At 40.1% G+C, this 20349-nt stretch overlaps 1 protein-coding gene across 7 annotated transcripts in view; it reads left to right on the forward strand.

Moving 5' to 3' along the window:
- Positions 1 to 15296, forward strand: part of LOC109919419 (cytoplasmic polyadenylation element-binding protein 1) — a 91135-nt gene extending 75839 nt beyond the window's left edge. For 6 of the 7 annotated variants that reach the window (XM_048617163.1, XM_020519419.2, XM_048617162.1 and 3 more), the window contains 8 exons: positions 4636 to 4882; positions 6119 to 6232; positions 10191 to 10295; positions 10961 to 11097; positions 11597 to 11795; positions 13276 to 13370; positions 13456 to 13536; positions 13651 to 15296. In XM_048617163.1, coding sequence (XP_048473120.1) covers positions 4636 to 4882; positions 6119 to 6232; positions 10191 to 10295; positions 10961 to 11097; positions 11597 to 11795; positions 13276 to 13370; positions 13456 to 13536; positions 13651 to 13761 — 1089 coding nt within the window. In that variant the 3' untranslated portion in view covers positions 13762 to 15296. The remainder of the gene's footprint in view (positions 1 to 4635; positions 4883 to 6118; positions 6233 to 10190; positions 10296 to 10960; positions 11098 to 11596; positions 11796 to 13275; positions 13371 to 13455; positions 13537 to 13650) is intronic. The other variant, XM_020519421.2, reaches the window with a different exon arrangement.
- The last annotated feature ends 5053 nt before the right edge of the window (positions 15297 to 20349 follow it).

Here is a 20349-nt window from a genome sequence, read left to right on the forward strand (position 1 = left end):
TATTTTATATTCTGTTTTAAGTAGTGTAAAGATTGCAAATTCTAGCCAATACCAATCCTTGACTCTCTACTATTTCCTTGTTTGACTTTCTCCTAGTTTTGTACTGTCAGCAACTTTGATTATCCTCTGTTTTTGCCAAACTGGTTTAGAGATGACCAGTTGAGTGAGCAAGGTAGTAAGAACAAATTGAATTTAAAATTTACCACTCTTCCAGAAGAAGGAAGAACACAAAATTGAGGAAAATGTTGTTTGGGGAATTTTGTATGCATTTAACATGCAAGTGCAACAAGTAATTCAAAAGTATAATGTTCACATGGACTTCAAGCCCTTTACAATGCAAGTAAGGTATTCTTGCTGCAATAATAGGGCTTTTGAGATGAAGCATGGGTGGGTGAGTAGGTTGGACCTACTTGCATGTGATCTCATTGAAACTATTTTTGACGTTGTTGAAAGCAATATCTTTTCCCCCAACTAGAGTACCTAGATGTAGGGGGTCATAGTTTCAGAATGTGATATCAATTGTTTAAACAGATGTGAAACTTCAAAACCTGACAGTTGTGAACCTTTGGAATTCCTTCTCCCCAGTGTATTTTACCCAAGTCCATAAAGATAATTTGAAGAAATCTTTGAGCAGTGTAACAAGCTAATGGTATAAAGTTCTTGCTTTTTGGTCAAAGTTAGTCTTTAGGTATGGTCTTGAATGGCAGATAAGCTTGGTTGAACATGTAGAATTGTTACACTGTAACAAGGTTTTCTGGTCCATTGTGGTCTACTCCTGCTTCTCAGTTCTTGACAAACCAACTAAATAGAATTTGATTACTTGGCTTTTTCCAATGCCACCAATTTGCCTATATTATAGCATGTTAAAAAAAAAATTGAGGGGATAATGATCCTTCAGTCCCAAAACTACTTATCCATGTACTTCTGACAGCTGGTTGTACAAAAAAGTAGATTTTTATCTAAGGTTTGGTCTAGTGACATTAACTGAAATCTATGGCTTAATTTCATGTTCGGTGGGGAGGAGAGAAATAGCTGCTTTTTTTCAATGTTCTAATTCATTCACCCTCAAGAATTTCTTCTACAAGAGAAGCTAGTTTGGTGTATCTGGTAAGCAACCACAGTTTGTGTTTCTAAGATCCTCTCTTGGCAGTTAAGTTAGTAAAATATATTCAATATTTTGTACAAGTCAATGAAAGCTTATAAGCACATTAGGGATGGTAGAACACATGATGGCTCCTGGATGCCAGTTTGACTTGTGGAAAACCTCTGCAGTAACTATTTTAATTCAAGGGAGAAAAGTGTTCTGGCTCATGGGGAAACTGACACCAGTACTAGAGAAATGCTACTCGATGTATACTTTTTGGGCTGATTTTCCACATTAAATGTGCTGGGACCAATGTTCTTGCAAGGCTTGTAATCAAAGTTCAAGACTTTTAAAACTAAATATTTAAAGGATAAGGGATCAAAATTTTGCAGTGATAAATCAGTAGCAATGAACAATAAAGGTGTGAAGGGGAATAATAGACTGTGACAGGAAGTGATACTGAATCCATGGAACACCAGCAATTACAAAAAGGAAAAAATCAAACTAAAGACTCCATGCATAATCTAGTAGAAGCAACTGAACTGAACAGATTAATACTAATTACAAACTAATAGCCACATCTTTAATGTCATCTGTAATGAGAATAGGACAGAGTATAGAAAGAGTCAGGAATCTAACAAAGCACAGCAGATAATGGGACAACTGAAGGGGGCAGTAACACAACTTTGAGGGTGTTGCACTTAAATGTGCACAGTATGCAAAAGCTAAATGACCTTGTAGCACATTTCAAAATGTGCTACAATCAGATGCAAGGGGATCAGGGCTAGAACTTGATATCCAAGGATGCATGTCCCTTCGCAAGGACAGGCAGCAGGTGTGGGGTACCATCTTGGAAACAAAATTTTTAAATCCGTAATGAGAAGTGATATAGGTTTGGAAGGCATAGAATGTGGGTAGAGTTGAGGTACTACATGGAGGTGGGGGTGGGTAGAAGAGAAGACTCCCTGATGGGAGTTGTGGATGGGCCTCCTAGCCGAAATCGCGATCATGGGGCAAAAACTAAATCCAAAATGAAGAAAGCAAGAAAGGTTCTAATGCAATAACCATGGGGACTTCAGTTTGCAGATGGACTAGGAAAATCAGAATGGTAGTGGATTCCAAGAAAAGGAATTTATGGGTTTTCTGGAGCATTTTTTTGGTAGTCTATTTAGGGAATAAGCAACTGGATTTGGTGATGTATAATGAGGCAGACTTCCTCGGGGAGCTTAAGGTGGAGGAGCTATCCAGGGGGTAGTGACCATATGATAAAATTCACCCTGCAGTTTGAGAGGGAGTAGATTGAATCAGACATGAGGGAGCCCAGAGGCGCTTTAAGCCTAGCAGGGAAGACAATCAGGAGGCAATGGCAGGAGTTCCTGGGAGTAATTCATGAGGCACTGCAGAAATTTTTCTCCAGGAAAGATAAACATACCAAGGGGAGAATGAGACAGACTGATGAAAGTCAGACAGCATAAAAGCAAAAAGCATACAATGTGGTGAGGTTTGGGAAGTCTTTTAAAAGCCAGCAGAAGACAACTTTTTAAAATAAACAAGCAGGGAGCAGATGGAGTGAAGGTAAGCTACCTAGTAATAAAGTTGCAAGAGTTTTTAACGTATAACAGCGAGGCAGGAGTGGACATTGGACTGCTGGACAGTGAGGCTGGTGAAGTGGTAATGGGGAACAAAAATGAAGGAACTGAATAGGTATTTTGCATCAGCCATCTTAAAAGGCACACCAGTAGCATCTTGGAACTTCCTGAGTCAGGAGGCAAAGGAAGTGCAGTAGCTATTACTGAGAAGGTGCTAGGGAAGCTAAAACTTCAGATGGATAAGCCATTCCAGACTGGATGGACTACATCCCAGGATTCTGAAGGAGAGCGGAGGAGATTTTGTGGTGGTATTGGTGATCTTTCAGGAATCACTGGAGACCAGGATGATCCCCGAGGACTGGGAATATGCCTAATCTAACACCTGAGAGGAAAGCAGAGAATTGGAAATTTATAGGCCAGTTACCTTACCTCCAGTTGTTAAGATTGAGTCCATTAGTAAGGATGCAATAGCAGACTACTTGGATGTGCAGGGTAAAATAGGGCTGAATCACCACTTTTTTGCCAAGGGAAACCTATTAGAATTTTTGAGGTAACCAGCATGATGGCCCTGGTTAGCATTTGCTGCCTCCCCACTAGGGATTCAGGTTCAATTCCACCCTTGGGCAATTGCCCATCTGTGCAGGGTTTGCATACTCCCTGTTCCTGCATTGGCTTCCTCCACAGTCCAAAGATGGGCACACCTAGGTGGATTGGCCATAGTTTCCACAGATATGCAAGCCAAATGGATATGCCATGGGAAATGCAGGGTTAGAGTGGGGTAGGGGTTCTCAGTGGGATGTTCTTTGGAGGGTCAGTGTGAACTCGATGGATTCTGTTTCTAGACAAAGCAGAGCCAGTTGATGAGATGTATTTGGATTTCCAAAAATCCTTTAGGGTGCCATATAGGAGGCTGCTAAGGAAGTGGCAAATAGTGTAATGTGGGGAAAATACCCTAATTTTGGCAAGAATGTAAGTAATCTCAATTTAGACTACAGAACTCTGGGATTCAGAGTTCTGGGTGTCCTTGTGCATGGAGTTTCAAAATACACTGCAGAAATTCAGGCTCCTTGCACAGCATCTTCCAACCTACATTTTCTGCCTTCTATCTAGAAGGTCAAGGGCAGCACTAAATGGAAATACCGCAGACTGCAGGTTCTCCTTCCAAACCACTTGCCATCCTGACTTGGAAATGTATCACCCATTCCTTCAGTGCTGTTTGACTGGATCAAAATACTGGAATTCCCAATGACATTGCAGTGGTTCAAGGAGGCAGTTCACCACCACTTTCCCAGGCAACTAAGGACTAGCAATGTATGTGGGCCAGCCACCATCACCCACCCCACCCTCTGATCAGTTCTGACATTGTAAGTTAGGCTGAGATTGGAGGACAGAATTAGACCCTCAAAGCTAAGAATTACTTGAGATTCGGGAGGAATTAAGAACCTAACCTAATGAAGATATTCGTGAAGTGTTTTTGGATTGTGTAAGAAGTATTCTGTGGCTTTAAAGTACAAGTTGCTGATGAGGATAAGTCACTTAAGCTTTTTTGGTGTTATTACAGTAAATATTTTGTCACTCCTGAATTTTGACTTGGAATTCAAACAGACTTCTAAATTATTAGCTAGTATGTTATCTCTTGTCAATACTCCACACTTTATGAGAGCCTGCATTTCTGTAGACCCTCTGCTGCTACAGATGAACTTTCCACTTGGTGGGAAAGACTGGTATTCTTTTTGGTAACTAAGATTTTTGACTTGAACCTTTCCTGCTCTTGGTAGGATATTGTGACTTTTTACTTTCAAATATTTTTGTGTGCTTTTTCAGGTCATAAGCCAATAGACGAAGGATTTCATTAGCTGTAATAAGTATTTGACTTGGTTAGATAAATTAACTTTAGTAACTTTTTGAACCTTATTTGACTCTTGCATTTCTGACCATTGTTTCTGTAAATGGTTTTTTTAGTCAAGCCTTCGCATTTCTCCTCCAATTTCCTTTTTGCCCATGGGTGGAGTAGGCAGGGATCCGCTGAAACGTATTGGCATGAGCCCTCGACTGGATCAAGAACAGGCTTCTGTGACCAATCCTGTGAGCCCTAACCCTTTCAAAAGATGGTCGGCAAATTCTGGGTGGGCAAATTGGGATCTTTTAGAGAGTCCAGAAGATCCTTTTTCGATTGAAAAGGAGGCCCGATTGCATAGACAAGCTGCAGGTAAAATTTATGTCAAGTTGGTCTAGATACTACCACTTAAGATTGGGTAGTTGGTTTGTTTCTGCCTTTACATGTATGTGTAAACTGACACCAGGGTGCCAGTTCCTGGTGGTGGTATTTCCCCCTCCCTTCCATTTTTACCAAGTAAATCTGTTGTATCTGGACTTATTTAGGAATCTGTTTTGGCTTGCTGTCTGAAAGCTCCAAGCCTTGTGCTTGAGCTTTGTTAATCCAGTTCCTCTCTTGTAACTTCACTTAAATGTAGGACAGACTGATGGGGAAAATACTTATTTTCTGCTGGGCTGGGATATCCCTTTTCTCAGGACAGTCCATAAAGATAGGCATTTGTAAATGTGCTTTTTGATTTTAAAAGTGCCATCCTGTGAATAATCACTCATTTGATCCACAGCATGCTAAGCACTTGTTTCCTAATGAAGAAAATATTTTGCAGGAACAAAAGTTGCTGGAAAAGCTCAGCAGGTCTGGCAGCATCTGTGGAGGAGAAAACTGAGTTAATGTTTCGGGTTCAGTGACCCTTAGGACCCGACGCGTTAACTCAGTTTTCTCCTCCACAGATGCTGCCAGACCTGCTGAGCTTTTCCAGCAACTTTGTATTTGTTCCTGATTTACAGTATCTGCAGTTCTTTTTGGTTTTTAAAATATTTTGCAGAGCAATTTTAATTTGACCATTTTTGAATCCTAACTTTGTTTTTGCTTGAGTACAAATTTAAACTAATATACTTAAAGATCCAGTGTTTAAAATTCTAATGACTTATTTAAAAGTTGCTGTCAAAATGAATACAGTAGATACTAACTAATTTTAGACTTCAGTTAATCATCAGGTTTGGAGTTTTTAGTTGAAGCATTATGCTATTTCCTTTACTAACAGGATGCCTCCCATTAATTGTTTTATCTATTTCCTGGTGGTGGCTTGTTGCTAGCTTGTCCACTTCACCAGTAATACTATACTGTTTATTTTAAAAAAAATAAATAAATAAATAAAAATAAAATAATTGTGGAGTGTTTTGCTACCAGGTGATTTAGACTCTGCTGTTAAACTCCCTATTCTCTTTCATCAAATTATCTTTATAGTTGGAGGGAGGTCAAATGCCATATTTTGTAAATGGGTTCAAACTCTGAATCTGTTTGACTACAAATACCAATCCGTAAAGTCTTGTCTTTGTAACACAGCTGCAAACTTTAATGCTGGTGAATATTCACTTTTTTCTCTTGAAGCAATGAGTGAAGCCACATTTACATGGAGGGGCCAGCTACCACCCCGGAATTACAAGAACCCAATATATTCCTGCAAAGTGTTCTTGGGTGGTGTACCCTGGGATATTACTGAAGGTAAATCTTGCCTTGCTAAGATTGCTGAATTGGAAGGAAGAGCTGCTAGTATTGTGGGTAATTGCAACTGCATTATGGTATAGGTTTGTTATAAAACTGGAACCTTAACATTCTATAACTTGCTAGCTTATTACCATATTTAAGTATGGTAATGGTTGGGATGAATTTGTTTTGCGATTAGTAGTCTTACAGCACGGAACACAGACCCTTTTTGGCCCATATCCCCCTCTAACCTTCCTATTTATGTACCCATCCAGATGCCTTTTAAATGTTGTAATTGTACCTGCCTCCTCCACTTCCTCTGGCAGCTCATTTCATATACTCCACCCTCTGAAACACTTGACCCTCAGGTCCTTTTGTAACTCTTTCCCCTCCCACCTTAAACCTATGCCTTTTTTAGTTTTGGACTTCCCTGCCCTAGGGAAAACGCCTTGGCTAATCACACTTATCCATGCCCGTCATGATTTTATAAACCTCCTAAGGTCATCCCTCAGCCCCCAACACTGGAAGGGGGAGGGAGGAAAAGAGAAGAGCAAGTGTCCCAGCCTGTTCAGCTTCTCAACTTTCTAGCCTCCATAACCTCATTTTTAAATTTTTTTTGTACGCTCTCCTGTTTAATAATGTCCTTCCTATAACAGGTAACCAGAATTGTACCAGTACTCCAAAGGTGGCCTTTCCAATGTCTTGGACAGCTGTAAAATGATGTCCCAACTCCTTTACTTTATGCTCTGAAGGCAAGTGCAAGTTAAATGCTGCCTTCACACCCTGTCTACCTGTGATGCAACTTTAAAAGAACTATGCACCTAAACCTTGGGTCTCTGTTTGACATTTCCCATGGTCCTAATCTTGTATGACCAAATACAATACCTTGCATTTAGTCAAATTAAACACCATCTGCCACTGCCTAGCCCACTGCCCCAGTCAATCAAGATTCTGTTGCGCTCTTGTATGGCAGACAGTGAAGACTGTGTTAGCTACCACCAATTTGTCATCCTCAAACTTCCTAATCATACTTGCTAAGTTCTCATGCAAAGTCATTTTATAAATGACAAACCGTAGTGGACCCAGCACCGATCCCTGTGGAACTCTGCTGGTCCCGGGTCTCCAGTCTGAAACTACTTTCCACCACCATTGTCTCCTGTCAAGCCTATATGATCTAACTTTACTGACCAGTTGACCATGTAGAACCTTGTCAAGGCTTTACTAAAGTAAACAACATGTGCCACTTTGCCTTCACCTTTTTCAAAAATTACTCTAGTTTAAGACTACTTCCCATGCTAACTATCCTAAGCAGTCCTTGTCTCTATGTAAATTGTGTCTCAGTCCCTTCCAACAAATTACCTGCTATTGTCAGGCTCGCCAATCTGTAGTTTCCAGGCTTCCTTGTAGCCTTAAAGGCACACCTATAGCTATAGTCCTCTGGCACGTCACCTGTGACCTGGAGATGAACATCTGCTAGGGGCCCACCAGTTTCTTGCCTAGCTTCCCTGGGATACACTTGATCAAATCCTGGAGATTTATCCACCTTTTTTAATGTGGACTGTTTTCAAGACATTAGTATTTATTTCCACACATTCCCTAGCCTCCATGTCGTCGTCCACAGTAAATACTGACGTGAAATAGTCACTTAGTATTTCTCCTATGAGTACTTCAAGGAGATCACGTTAAAATATCCACATTGAAGGTACTTTTTTAAATCAACCTTGCTATGGTGTAAGTGGTTTCCTCTGCAATATCAGGCTACTTTAGTGCTAGCTTGTTCCATGACCAGGTACTGCTAAATTTCTTGTCCATGTTCACTTGGTTTGACACCTTTTTTAATCTCTTTCTAAAACCATTAAAACCAACCAACATAGATCAATTAAATGCTGCTTTTTTTTTCTATTTTGCTTGCACCAAATGCAATTGGAATTTTCCCACTTTTTGTGCTGGCTGGTTTGTTTTTAGGCTATTAGCTAATGTCCATATTTCCTTTTTTAGAATTTTTAAAATAATTCTTGAACAGAAGAATATGTGCTGCAAAGTTGAAAATCTGTTTAAGCCATTTTAAATTGAAGTTAAGGCCACATACTCTAATTTGAGGTGATATTGAAAATACATTCTGAAGTCCATGTCTAATCTGATTTTTCTATTGTTGTCATAATTTGTAGCACTGCATTTTGAAATTGATAATGGCTTTTGTTTTCTTACTGTGTACACCATTTCACTTCCTGCCTAAAGCTTCTAATGGTTTTCAATTGCAGTCTCACCTATTGAGGATCAAATGTCAAGACCTAACCCCACCCCTGCCAGGTAGATTTTCGTAGAACCTCGAACATAGAACAGTACAGCACAGTACAGGCCCTTTGGCCCACGATGTTGGGCCGAACTTTTACCCTAAAGCGAAGGTCTATCTAACCTCCACCCTACCTTTATACTATCATCTATATGCCTATCTAATAGCTGCTTAAATGCCCCTGATGAGGCTGACTCCACTACCCTGTCCAGCAATGCATTTCATGCCCCAACCACTGAGTAAAGAACCTACCTCTGATGTCTCCCCTATATCTACCTCCACTCACTTTAAAACTATGCCCCCTCGTAATAGCTACTTCCACCCTAGGAAAAAGTCTCTGGCTGTCCACTATCTATACCTCTGATCGTTTTGTACACCTCTATCAAGTCACCTCTCATCCTTCATCTCTCTAAAGAGAAAAACCCTAGCGCTCTCCACCTTTTCCTTGTAAGACCTTCCTCCCCCCCCCCCATTCCAGGTGACATCCTGGTAAAGCTCCTCTGCACCTTTCCAACACTTCCACATCTTTCCTGTAATGCGGTGACCAGAACTGGACACAATACTCCAGATGAGGCCAAACCAGGGTTTTGTATAGCTGGAGCATAACTTCATGGCTCTTGAACTCAATCTCTCTATTAATGAAAGCTAACGCACCATACGCCTTCTTAATAACTCTAGCCACCTGGGTGGCAGCTTTCAGGGACCTGTGGACATGAACCCCAAGATCCCTCTGCTCCTCCACACTGCTAACAATCTTTCCGTTCACCCTGTATTCTGATTTCAAGTTTGTCCTTCCGAAATGAATCACCTCACTTTTCAGGGTTAAATTCCATCTGCCACTTCTCAGCCCAGCTCTGCATTCTCTCATGTCCCTTTGTAACCTAGAACAGCCCTCTGCACTATCCATAACGTGACCCACCTTCGTTTCCTCAACAGTTGTCTTTCAAATCAGCTTTCGAACACTGTCCTCTCACTGGTCCAGTCCAGGGCATACAACTGTGCAGGGGCTTGGACAGAAGTGACTTCGTTCGTTCGTTCTAAAGTTTCTGAAGGCCTTTTCTATGTAACAGCTAATGGATTGGTCTGTTCCTATGAATAAATGCTTGAACTGTGTAACAGAATGTCTCTGTCTGTCTGCCAGCCAAATGTTTTGGGCACTGATATCCATTTTGACTTTTTTGAGGTTGCAACTTGGGGAAAGCTCCAAGTTTAATGAATCATTGTTTCCCTTGCAAAGATTGTAACTACATTCCATTCACTGATTCTGGAACGGTATAAGGATAACATCTCCTCCTCACTTAAACTGTTCTTCTTTTCTGCTCTTTTGCAGTCCCCTCAGGCAGCTACCTGCCTGACTTCAAATTGGCTGCATGGTTTGAACAGTGGCAGATATCTTGCACATACTGTAAATTGAAAATGCAGGCTACTTTCTGTATAATTGTTTTTGGCTAAATCAAAGTCTGTCTCAGGCCATAATTTTAAACCTGAGGATATTACTTTACTTTCCAGCCGAAGTTGGTGTTGGTATTTTGGATAGACTTCTGTTGTTCTCTTTGCTTTGCTTTGAGCACCTGAGGAGCTGCTTTTCTTGATGGCTTAAGTGCAAAGTGGGTTTCTCAGGACATTTTATAGCAGGTGAAACTACACAAAGTGAGTGATATTCTTTATTTCTTTCCTCCCTAGTTGGACTGATAAATACTTTCAGGGTATTTGGCTCACTGAGTGTGGAATGGCCGGGTAAGGATGGCAAGCACCCTCGATGCCCACCCAAAGGTAATATGCCAAAAGGTAATGAGAGCTGAGACATGGTAGGACACTTTACCTGTTCTGACTGTCACATTCACCCAAGGTTGAGGGTCAGAGCACTGGTATGCATGCAGCTACAACCGATACCAAGTCATGTTGGATAGCGGGTAAGGGTGTGTACATTACACTGATTTTAATGACCAAGTTGCCTTCATGGTAAAGGCTGGTGTTCTTTTTTTAATGGTACTCCCTGTTACACTAACAGATGGTGTGTGTGTTTGATTGCCAAACCATACTAGGTTAATGTTGACCAATTGATATTTTAATCCGTCACTTATAGCTGCCTTCAGTTTGGCTCCCTACTTTTTTAAAAAAAAAACAATGAGTTTTTAAAACATTAGTTTAGCTTGCATGAAAATATTTGGGCTTCACTGTAAAACTTCAATCTAACTTGCATTTTATTTGGTTGTAAGTGCTCTTAGAGCTCTTGCCTATTCACAAAACAGGATTGCTTCAAACAAGCACAATCTGTTCATGTCACAACCTGATTTCAATAGAAATCCAAACTTTTGCAGCCATTTTATCCATCTTTTGTCATTTGAGGGTGATATGGAAATAGGCACTCTTGTCCTTAGCTTTACCACTAAAGATAGAAAAATGGTTAGAACTTCTTTCTGTACAAGAGTTGATTTGTGTTTTATTGTTAGGTTATGTCTACTTGGTTTTTGAATCTGAGAAGTCTGTGCGTGCATTACTACAATCCTGCACACATGATCTTATGAGTACTGATGGTGCAAGTGAATATTATTTCAAGATGTCAAGTCGCAGGATGCGTTGCAAAGAGGTATTATTCATGAAGCTTTGTTCAAAAGACCACTGTCAACTTTCCCTCCAATCCTGTTAATGACACTTTTTCATTTAGCAAAACCAGTTTGATATCAAACTTGTGAAATTGGATTTGACCCCCAATCATTTTGAATACACAGATTCTGAATACATGGGTATAAGCAAAGTAAATGGTAGGCTTAGTTTTGGGTGGTAATGTTAATTGTAGACTTTAGTGCTACTTTTTTTACTGTTCAGATGATGCCTAATTTTTGAGATAAAAGGGTGCTGATATTAAATTGTAATACAGCCTTCCTCACTTGTTCTCTTCAAGCTTCTAACACGAGTGCTCTCCCCCTTCCCCCTCCCCCCCAAGACATAGTATTCGGAGTTTTTTTTAGTACCACTTTAAATTTGAAATGGCTGCAGTATTGCATCATCATAGTAATAAGGAGATTGTTTAAAATGTTTCTCAACTTCAATACTTAAATCACTTTTTTTTTTTTTTTTTTAAAAAGGTACAGGTGATACCTTGGGTCCTTTCGGATAGCAACTTTGTCCGTAGCCCATCCCAGCGCCTGGACCCAAGTAAAACCGTGTTTGTTGGAGCACTGCATGGGATGTTGAATGCAGAAGCTTTGGCAGCAATCATGAATGACTTATTTGGTGGAGTAGTATATGCTGGTATTGATACTGACAAGCACAAGTATCCAATTGGTATGCTCCTTCTGTACTGAATATTCCCTGTATTTTTGCTCTAGTGTTCTTGGTTTGTAATTTGACCCCCTTCATTTAAGTCATTATATTGCTAAAACATAGCTACTTGATCTAGTAAAGATGGGTGACTTTTTGTGTGACAACATATTGTTTACCACTTGCTTGTAAGCAGTGTACCATGTGTTTAGTTACATAGGAAACTGCTACCATTTCTTAGTCTGTGCTTTCTTTGGACCACAGTTAAAGAGTTTTTCAAAGCGTGTGCGAAGGCTGTCTTAATGTTGTCCTTTTAAAATCACTGCATTCAGTCCTGCTGATAGAAGTTGAAAGTTATAAAAATTGTGCTTTCTTCAGGTTGGGCAGCATCTATGGACAAAAATTAAAGTTCCAGCTGGCCAGCTTTCTGACTATAAAGCTCCCTTGAAAGAAAATGTTAACTTTTACCTGTCCTCATGCTGCCTGACCTGCTTGTGTTTTTGGCCTCTGCAGTAATTTCAGGTTAAAACTGCTTTTGTATCTAGATAGCTTGCATTGAAATAAACTGAGCATTAGCAGGGAATGAAGCAAAAAGCATTCGGTTGGCCTGTTAGAACTACAAACTTTGCTATTTTTACTTGCAAGGTGTTGGCCACAGTTAGCACATTCCACTTGCTGTATCAGGTATGAATTTTGTAATGATTAGTAGTACTACTTTGGCTGTCCCAAGAGCAATATTAACAAGTTGTTCACTAATGCGTTTTTTGGTTAAGGGGAATTGGCAGCAAATTGAATCAATTGTTTCCTTGAGTCTCTGGTCTGAATGTAAACATTGTTGCTTTGTAACTCCTTGATGTGTAGTCCTTTCTGTGAAGAACCCTATCCTAATCTAGTTGAGACCAGGATTCTGTTTGTAGATTAACAGTTTTGGATTCATTTTCTGTATGTAATTCAAAAGTCAAAGATGACTTTTAGCACTTAAGTTGCTATCCTTACTGAACATGAATATTGATTCATTTTTAATATCCTAGCTTCAGCAGTGTTCATGTTAGCAGTACCAGTGTAAGGGTTGCAATTAGAGCTTTGGGGGAAGATGGAATTATAACATGGCAGCCAGCAATAATCCAAATGAACCATTCCAACTGACAATTCAACCTGGATATGCTTATTAGTTCTTGTGCTTTTTGTTAGAGCTTATTAGAGCATAGGATAGAATCTATTGGGACTTGAGTGTTTGAAAACTCTTATAATAGCATGGACTTTTTTGTATCATTTAACTCCAGCCTGAAGGGTTGAGCTGTTTTGTATTATCCATTTCATGAGTCTGTTCAGCTCATCCCTTCAAGTAGGTCCATTTCAAACTCTGCACTTAGACAGAACAAAAATGCCCATTCCTGGAAAAATGTGGTGTGAAATGCTGTACACAGCTGAAATTAGCATTGGAAACTTCAAGTTAGATGGTAATAATGGCTAATTGAATCTTTGACGTGTTTTGTGTTTTTAGGCTCTGGTCGAGTCACTTTTAACAACCAGCGCAGTTACCTGAATGCTGTTGGAGCAGCCTTTGTAGAGATCAAGACTCCAAAATTCACTAAAAAAGTAAGCCCTGAGTTCTGAAGACTTTGCTTTATACCGAAAGCAAACATCTGACTTACTGCAAGTCTTTTTATTCCTTGTTTTAAAGGTGCAGATTGATCCCTACCTGGAGGACTCCATGTGCCAGGCATGCAGTGCTCAGCCAGGACCGTTCTTCTGTAGAGATCCAGTGAGTTTCTTTTAGGTTTGGAAACATTATGGATAATTAATTCCCAGATAACTTAGTCTTTTAGGCCACATGGTGTAATTTCTCTAACTAGTTAACTTGTCTTGCTTCCTACAGGTTTGCTTCAAATATTTCTGTCGTTCATGCTGGCAGTGGCAGCATTCCCTTGAAGTTCTTCGCCACCACCGTCCATTGATGCGTAACCAAAAGAACCGCGACTCCAGCTAAAAAGCACAGCAAATGTGGTTTCGGTTTCAGTCGAGTGATTGAGCTGGGAAAAGGCTCAGACTGGGAACAGCGATTATGGACTGAAGTTCACTCCTGCACTTGCTATTTGCTGTTTTAATATTCACAATCGCACTATGCACAGTGAATTCCATGGGGTATCGGGGACCACCACAGCAGTTCCCAGACAAAAGTTCTGCACCGAGGTGATAGAGCCAGGTCTTGAAGGTGTTGAAGCAAGTGGCTTCACATTTAGATTTTTAGGCTTTTTTACATTCCTTGCATTTTGACAATGTTGCAAGTTCATTACCTTTCCACTAGCAGTTGCCATACAGTGCCTTTAAATTTTTTTTCCCCATCAGGACTGCAGATACTGGTGAATATTCAGCCGGTTTTTTACTTAACTCAAGGCAGTGGAGTGCTTTATTTAGCAATCAAATTCAATATTTTACGCTCAGTTTTTACAGATACGACTGCCTTTTTAAGGCTTCATTTTTTTGACCAGTTTTTTTTACACTGTTTAAAGGTTTTAGTCAAACACAACAGTGACACTCTCCTGGTGGCTTTTAACATTTTTGTGTCTGGGGCTGCTATTATGGACCCTGGGTCATTGTTGTAAATCAAGATGTTTGCAACCATTGGTGTGGATTTACGGATTAGAAACTGGACTGAATAACGACATTCGAGCTGCTGTACATAGTTAAGATGTTCTTTGCACTTTTTAATTTGCACTATGGGTAGGTAGAGGTTTTTAATCACCATTCTCACTGATGATGTGGTTTTCTTTTTGTACTTGAGCAGAAGGGGTTTCATGGCCAGGCCAGGCTGAGTATCCGGTTTAGGCCCCTTACAAGCAGTTGCTCATTTACTGTTTAAAGGATGAGAAACTATTGCTGAGGCTAGCTGAGCAGCTGCTTGGGTCTCTAAGTTACTTGAGGTTTTTACTCTTGTGGTTTTTGATCTGAAGCTGTGTGCCAAAGAACCAGTGTCCTTAACTTTTTTTTCTTTTGCTGAGCTGTTGCCTTGCTGCTCGCCCAGCTGCTGTTGAACATTAAGTCAGGTCTCTACCTCACTGTTGTGGTATGCAGGTGTAACTGCAATTACCTGAAGTTGTGGAGTAAGCTGTTAAATGTTGGGCACACAAACCCTGTTGAGGCAGAAACTACAGTGTTAAATATGTCTAATATGTACCAGTATAGTACAAAAAGTTTCTCAACTGCTTCTAAACCAGAGGCATAAGAGCCTATATTGTACATAATGGCCAAACGTCCCAATGATCCATCTGCTGATGTATTGCTGAACTTGCAGTGACTAAATTGTAGCAATCCTTCAGTGTGGTCATGACCAATGACTGGAGTATACTGGCCATTGACATCCAGACTTGCTGTAAGTAAAGGCCCAAATGGAATAAAACCCATGATGTTCACAGTATACTACGTTGTGGAGTGATTTTTATTTTGTTCACATCCTGTGATTCAAATTGCTATTAGTGTATTATTGGTAAAACGAACTAAATAAATTGAGTGGTTTCTAAATGATCACGTAGTGCTTTTTTTCAATTTTGTTTTCAATTCCAGTTTTTATATTTGCATCATTTCAATTTCCAATCTGGGTGGTTATTCACATTGTAGGACTGAATAAAAAGTTCTTAAAGGAAAAGAATGTCTAACTTGTGAATTGTCTTATTTTGCTTTACTAATGTCTACTTGGATCTGTCACTGGACAGTCTTCTGATTTGAGTTACAAATTACAACTGAAATTAGTACTCTTCCTATATAATTAAATGATTTCTGCATTTTGGCTTCAAGTGCTTTCTAACTTAAATTTAATTTCACAGCTTACATTCTAATGTAAGCTGGCTGTTCTGTAGATGCTCACTTGAGGATTTTACAGTAGATGAGGTTTCAGTCTGCTGTTCTTGCTAGGTCAATAAAATCACCATAATGCACAACAGTTGAAGTATTGAATATTAAAGTGTGAACCTGACACTTGAATGGTCTGCTGCAGATAAGAGGGAGTAATGGGAATTGAGCAGCTCCTACAGGTGATTAAACATTCCCAGTTTAACTTAGTGTAAGCATCATCCCAAATATTGCAGAACCTCTCCATGTTAGATTATTGAATTATGTAGTCTCAGTCATGATTAGATGTTTGAAGGAGATGTTTTTCCCTATAAAATTCTGTTGTAGTTGGTGTCCAGGCATTTTAGTACTACTGCACCAGTGAGTGGTATTGGTTAAGTGAGCCACATCTCTGCCTTACAGAGATAATGACAGCAGACAGCAGACTTCACACTGAACATCAACTCTTTGGCATTTGTTACTGGCCCCCTTTTTTTGAATGTGCAGCATAAAGCAAAATGCCAGAATTGGCAGTGACTGGGTCCTCTTTAAGCTTTCACTCGTAAAGTATTTATTAAAATGCTGACATTGAAGGTCTGATCTGCTTGCATGTGACTGAGGGAAGGTTGCTGCTGTCTATGGATCTTCCACAGCTTTGAGTTTGTATTGATTTTTGACCACTTGACTATATATTCCTGTCAGGTGTCTGCTATTGATTTCCTCTTGGCATTGTTGCCATGACAGATCACTAACTTTTTTTAACTGAGGCTTTTTGGTGTCATGCTGCTTTAGATATCAGCCCGTTTATTTTCCCATTGGCATCAGTGCTCCATTGCTGCATATTTATTTCCTCTTCAAAAAGCTATAGTTAGTCTAATATCTCTAGCTACAATTCTATGTTGAAACAGTAGTTATAAAGGAGGAGTCAATTAGTTCAGTTAGTCATTATCATATAAACAGGCCTTTCAGCCCACCATGTCTGTGCCAACCAAACTACACTAATCCCATTTACCTGTGTACTAAATCCATAGCCGACTATGCAGTGGCATTTTAAGTGCTCATCCAGATGCTTAAATGTTGCAAGAATGCCTACCTCTACCATTTGTCAAGCAGCACGTTGTGTATTTCTGCCTCCTAGGTGAATTTTTTTTTCGCAGATCTCCTTTAAACCACTTTTTTTTTAAAATTGTGCCCTCTGGTCTTGGTCATATCTATCATGGTGGGGTGATGTCAAAACTCTCAATCTACCCACTGTGTATCGTGTATCTCAGATCTCTTTCTCCCCCACCCCCCCTCCCCCTCCATAAAGTAGTAACAAGGCTTCCTTGGCCCTATATTAGATTATAGGGAGAAAGCAAGAGAATGGGTTTGAGAAACAGCAGTCACGATCAAATGGTGGAGCAGCCTAATTCTAATTTTGTTCCTATATCTTTGCAGTCTAAATTCTAACTAACTTCTTCCTAATGAAGGTAACCATCCTGTATGCTGCTTTTGCTACTCTGGATACCTCTGACAGCTTCAGGCATCTGTGGACTTTGTATACTGAAGTACTTTGTTGGGTCCCTAGGGTCTACTGAGGACCCATGTTAACAAATAAGTGGTTCTCTTTAATAGATGTGTAATATGATTCTGAAAATTTGAGGTGAAGCATTTACCTCTACCATTGCTCAGCCCAACTTAACAGCTAACCCATATCCAACTATAGCCAGAGACCACACATCCTGCTGTTGTCAACACTAATTTGTCATCTGCAAACCTAATTATACCTTCATATTCAAGTGGTTCATATACGTAACTAACAGTAGGGTTCACAGCATTGTACAGGCTTCCAATCTCAACTCTACAAACAACCTTTAACATCTTATTTGCAAGCCAATTTTAGATTATTTGTTTGGCAATAATGCTGGCCAGGCAGTGACACCCACATCCCACAAATTTTAAAAAAAAAAAAAAAAAAAAAATTGCCATGGATCCTCTAGGCTCTTACCTTTTTGAACTGGCCTTTCATGTGGGACCTTGTTAAAGGCCTCTTACTGAAACCACTGTAAACCATATCAATTTAGACAGGATTTCTGCTAACACTTCCCTGATCAATCACCCCCTCTTCCAAATGTTTAATCCTGTTCCTCCATTTCCTTCCCCCTCCTGCCTTCCCCCCAAACCAAAACTTCCTTACCAGTAATTTCCTGGCCTAGCCCTGCTGCTCTAGAACAAAGGAACCATATTAGTGATCCTCTAGTCATCTGGCACTTCACCTGTGGCCAGTGACCTATTAAATATCTCTGCCAGGGCCCTATCAGTCTCTTCCTTTTGTTTCTCATAGCAGCCTGAGATACATCTCATCAGGCCCTGGGTATTAATGCATCTTTTTAAAGTTTTTGAGAAGACGAGGTCATCCGTGACCCAAGCTACAAATGTTCTCAAACAACAGCTTGGTGGGCAAGTCTGTAACCTTTAATGCTCCTTTTACAACCACTAAAACACCTTTTCAATCCTGTTCTAAACCTCACCACCCCAATTGAAATCCCTGGCTACAAATGTCTTGTCTATTTTAAGACCTCACCCATGTCTTCTGGCTTCATGCACCAATTGCTCCTTTTTGGCCTAATAATAGGCCCAGTTTCTCCCTGGAAGTCCTGTTTCATTTTTTTTTAATCCTACCTTTATTCATGGTCCCTGTTTATCTTCCCCCTGCCTTAATTTCTTTCTTAAGCAACCCCTTACACTTGAATTTTTCCCAATGCATGGTACCTAATCTTTTTTTGATAGCCCCTTGCTCTCTCTTCCTCCTCTCCTCCCTGTTTGCGCATATGCATGCACACCCTCCTTGCCTTGCTACCTGACCTTTACTTTTACAGGAACGTGTTACCCCTTATCTGTTACTATCTTACTAAAAGACTCTCATTTTGCTTGCAAGTAGTTGCTGCCAGACTGCTTGGTTTCCAGATGTTCAATGATATTGAATTGACCACCTTCTCTTCCCTACCCCCAATTTAGACACTTGCGCACTATCCTCATCCCTTTCCATAATAAAGGTCACTCTCAATGTTTGCTCACTGCCTCTTCAGTACATAATTGGCTTTGTTCCCTTAGGATTGGGTCTAGCACAGTCCCATTTCTCAGGATTGTCTGCACACTAGCACAAGACAGTCTTCTGGATGCATTTTTAAAATTCCACCCTAGCACACTAATATCATTCCAGTTTAATATTAGAATAGTTGAGATCCCCTACTACAATAACCCTATTCCCCTTGACCCTTGACTTGCCTATGTATCTGCTCCTCTATCTCCCTCTGTGTTAGGAGACCTGCCAAATTAGTTTAAACCTCCAACAGCACAAGCAAACATCCCAGCAAGGATGTTGGGCCCCTGCTGGTTCAGGTGTAACCTATCCAGTTGACTGGTCTGCTAGGCAGAGTAACACTAACCACATGGGGTTAACATCTCCCCTTGTTTTGAGATGTGATGACTTGCAGATTAAACAATTGTCAGTTGTGTCTCTAATGAGACAGCAGCCCTACAGTGACTTTACTGACAAATCTTCTTGCTTAAAACTTCAATGTCAGCGTTTTAGCATAGTACTTTGGGAGTGGAAGTTTGTAGAATTGTATGCAATTTTATATACTTCAGATAAAACATATCCTATAGCTAGTGTGTTTACTGGTAGATGTCCTGAAATCCAGTATTGACATAGTCACAAACATTCTGGACAGGGGTTATTCTAAAAGTTGTTTCTTGTATATAAGTAAATTATACATTTTTGAAATTGGTAGGCACAGCATGAGGCTACCACCTCTGCAGAGCAGTGGTTTGTGCACTCCGGGAAAATGTCAGCCTCCTGCTTTCAGGCTTCTTGTTGCTATTCCTGAGTCAGTAGAATGGTATTTTCCTTGTCCCCTTGATTGCAAGTGTCTGCTAAAGGCTAGTAAATAACCCTCTGCATGAGGTTAAAAGTTACCTTTTAAAGTAATGAACAATGAAAGCTGACCATCCTGATATCTTGGTTCCTGGTCCTCTAGTCATGGTTGGAAAGCTAAGTGTGACTGAGATGGGTGAAATACCAGGCCCTAAAAGCATGTTAAAGTGCTTAGCTGTATAAGGCAGCTTCCTTCTAGATTGTAGATGAAGGGGCGAGACAGCAGAATACTGCCATCACAAGCTGCTGAGATCACCACGCTAGGCTAACTGCCCATTTAGGATCCATTAAATATACTTGCTGTCCACAATTTTCCTGTCTAGAACTAATCTCAAGTGTATTAAAGATCAAGTACTCTTGTAGACTTTGTTTCTACTGACAATAAATGTTCTAAGGGTCATTGTTTCACAGGCTTAACTAGAAATGTTACTGGCACAGTTCAAAATGCACTATGGCAATTGAGGTTTTAAAAAGCTAAAATTGGGAAATATTAATCTGTGAAATAACCATGTCCTTTTAGGTAAGGATTCCTGGTGACTTGTACCACTACAATGTGATTTGTCACCTGGCTGCCCTCTGAACTGGTTCAGTAAGCAACTCCCATTTTTATCAACCACTGGGAGAGTTGCTGGGATTCCAGCAGTTCAATGAGGCTTAATTTTTAATTGACCCTGGAGACAGACATACATCTCTATGGTCACATCCTGAAGTGGACTTGAACTTGCATCACATGACCTCTTGTCCTTTACAGGGTAATGAGGGTTAGATCATTTGCTGATCAGTCCATAATCACTCTTCTGATTCTCTTTTATACACACAAATCTGAGAAAAGGA

Source organism: Rhincodon typus, chromosome 36, assembly GCF_021869965.1.
Source record: "Rhincodon typus isolate 14 chromosome 36, sRhiTyp1.1, whole genome shotgun sequence".
In the NCBI taxonomy this organism is placed as follows: Eukaryota; Metazoa; Chordata; class Chondrichthyes; order Orectolobiformes; family Rhincodontidae; genus Rhincodon; species Rhincodon typus.